General features: G+C 51.3%; 1 protein-coding gene across 2 annotated transcripts in view; it reads right to left on the minus strand.

The window, feature by feature from the left end:
* PDZD4 (PDZ domain containing 4) overlaps positions 1 to 2,449 on the minus strand; it is a 30,769-nt gene extending 28,320 nt beyond the window's left edge. For both annotated transcript variants that reach the window (XM_027845802.1, XM_027845801.1), the window contains exon 1: positions 2,390 to 2,449. In XM_027845802.1, coding sequence (XP_027701603.1) covers positions 2,390 to 2,449 — 60 coding nt within the window. The remainder of the gene's footprint in view (positions 1 to 2,389) is intronic.
* Positions 2,450 to 3,106: the final 657 nt, after the last annotated feature.

A 3,106-nucleotide genomic window follows, 5' to 3' on the forward strand; every position in this document is an offset into this window, starting at 1 on the left:
CTCTCTCTCTCTCTCTCTCTCTCTCTCTCTCTCTCTCTCACACACACACACACACACACACACACATTCCCCTGGTCTTTGTCCTATAAAGGAATCATTCTCTCCAGTGTCCTTCCTTTCACTATCAGTGAAGATTCAGTGAAAAAGGAACTGGTTTCCATCTGGAATGATTCTAGACATTGAAACAGGAAGGATGGTGTTCATTACACCACCACCAAGCTATCACTACACTACCCCACCTTCTGCCAATATGCCCAGAGAACAACACTCTGATTCTGAAGAATAGCCTGTGTATTTCCAGGTTGTGAATTTCCTGCATCGCTCTCTCATTGGTGTCAAATCTCAGTCACAAAGGCAAGATTTTGATCGAGTGAGACCAAGAGAAAGAGAGATAGCACGATAGGAGGAAGAAAGTAGAAAAGGGGAGGGGCAGTCAGACAGAAATTGAACAAGGGAAATAAGAAATAGATCAAGAGAAACAGGTAGAAAGAGTACAAAAAGACAAAAGAAAGAGGGAAAGAAAAGGAAAATGAACACATTCCTACAGGCAACATTTACTTGTTCATTTTTTTATTCTCTTCAGGTCATTCAAGTCAAAGGAATTCGGCTCCAAACATTCAATTCTGGGTCTACTCATTAAGCTTAATTCCACTGAACCCAACCCCCAGGTCTATGTACCATACTTCCTTCACATTGGTATCTTTTCTATTTTTAAAACAGACTTCATGAGGGTGTTTCCTCCACCCTTTTCAGTTGAGGAATCTCTCCTCTCTCTCCATATAGCAAATCTCCCCATGCCTCAGGCCACATTTAGTCTTTCACATTCCCCATCCTCTTCCATCCAAACCCTAACAGAACTGACGTGGGTAGTTAAAGACCCCTAAGCTGATCAAGAAAGCATCTTTCTCTCACCTTCTGCCTTTAAATTGCTCTAGCCCCAGACTCTATTTAAGCCACTACCCAACTATGACCTCTCTCAATATTGGGAACACTGCCCTTGAGAGTTTGGATTGGCCATGGGTGACTAATTTTCTAGAAACAAATTACACCCCAACACAGAAGGCATACATACATTAGTATGTCTACGTGCCCACACAGCATGTACCATATGGACACATATGCACATATGTAAAGAATATAAACACATGTATACTGTAATACATTGAGCATATATATACATGAATGTACAGTATATGTAGAAGGTACCTGTGTTAAGTATTATGAAATGTCTAAATTCATACACTGCATATACAGTGTATATACAGAAACATATGCCCGGCTTTAATATATTACGTATGTGTATATACATATATATATATATATATATATATACATATACACACTAAACATACCATATACAAGTACAGACACATAAGCACACCTCTCTGCACACCAACAGGATATACAGGCTATTAGAGACACATTCTTGTCAGTATCTTCCCTCTCTCGTTTAAGCTTGTAAGCTGATTGGACAGAGATGGTGCTTTTCTCTTTTTCTCTGTTCTGTATTATGGCCGATACCAAATCATGCTCAATGAATGTTATAAGCACAAGTGTACTTGATATTAATAGCTTCTGTTCTTCAATCTCTACATGTGGGGAATGAAATCTTAGGAGAAATGTGGGTGAACACAAGAAATTGTGTTCTTATACTTTGCCACTCTGCACTGGGGTACTTAAGAGCCCTAACACTGGGCATTCGAGGAAGCTCTGAGGTGGCTTATCATTATGTGCTCCTGGGCGTGTGTATGCTCAGCATTCTGTTTCCTCAAAAATACCTGCCGCCTATTAAGGCTGATAAAACCATCTAGCCTTGCCCCAGAGGGAGACTTGCTCTTTGTGGGTTGGAGCGATGAGGAGTCGGTGCGTCCTTGTCATCCTGGCTAGCCCGTGTCTTTATTTATTACTTATTCTCATTGCTTCTTTCTCCCCTCTAGGTAAGAGCGCCTTCCCCACACATTGGGTGACACATTGTGTGTGTGCGCTTGTGTGTGTGGAGGTGGGGAGGAGGGGGGGTTGCTGGGAAATGAACTCGTTGCTATGCAACCGTCCCCATCCTGCCCTCGCTTCCCATTTTCAGTTGGACCTCTTACTTTGTGCTCCCCAATCCTAAAGTGAATGTTCTTTAGCAAGGGCCCATTAATCCATGCCCACATCGGACAATCCACGTGCCCGGCGTGGTTCTGTTTCAAGGCTCCCGAACAGATGCCCAGAATGATGCCCCCTTCTTCCACTCAGACGGTGGCATCTCATCCCACAACTTCTTCGGGATTCCTGATAAACTGCACTAGAATTCTAGGCCGTCATCCCCCGACTCCCCTCCCGGGCCCAGTTTAACGCCCCCTCCTCATCTCCTCCCCGGGAGCTCCCCCTGACCCGGGCCCCTTACCTGCAGCATCACTTTGTACTGCTCCTCTGGCTTCTGGACCACACACATGTTACATCCCATGGTGCCAGCCGGGGGATGCGGTGGGGAGGGGGGAGGCTGGGGGGCGGCGGGCGGCGGGCGACGGGCAGGCGGCTCCGGGGCTCACTGGTCCAGCCGCAGGGCTGGTGGGGAGCCGGGGGCTCCCGGGCCGCCGGGCGGGGGGGCCATGGCGCGGCTCGGGGGCGGGGCCGCGCTCAGCGGGGGAGGGGGGCGCGCCCCTGGCCCCTCCTCCCAGGCGTGCTGCGCGGGCCGCAGCCCGGCCAGGGGGGCATGCTCTTCTGGCCCTCGGGGAGGGGCCGAGCGCAAGGAGATGGGCTCGAGGGTGGAAGGAGGGCGGGCCGAGGCGCGCGTTGCCTAGCAACGGCCGCCCCCTCCCCGTCTGAGCAGACTGGCCCGAGGGCGGCCGGTTGTCAGGGGCCCTCCCAAGAGGGCTCCTGCCCGCGTCCGCTGGCACCGCCTCGCCCCGACCCGGCCCGGTCCGCCTTGTCCCGCCAAGCAGCAGCGTCTCCGACAGCCCAGCGCCTCGCCCACGCTCCGGCCGCCCAGTCTCTCCCCCGCCCTCTCTCTTCTCTCTCCCTGACTGTAGGGCGCTAGCCAGCCGAGGGGGAGGGGGCTCAACGCGCAGGCGCACTCCGGGTCCGGGAGGGGAGGGGGAGAGCGAGGGGGAGATGGTGGGGT

The sequence above is a fragment of the Vombatus ursinus genome, unplaced genomic scaffold (genome assembly GCF_900497805.2).
Source record: "Vombatus ursinus unplaced genomic scaffold, bare-nosed wombat genome assembly UNPS02015024.1, whole genome shotgun sequence".
Classification (NCBI taxonomy): domain Eukaryota; kingdom Metazoa; phylum Chordata; class Mammalia; order Diprotodontia; family Vombatidae; genus Vombatus; species Vombatus ursinus.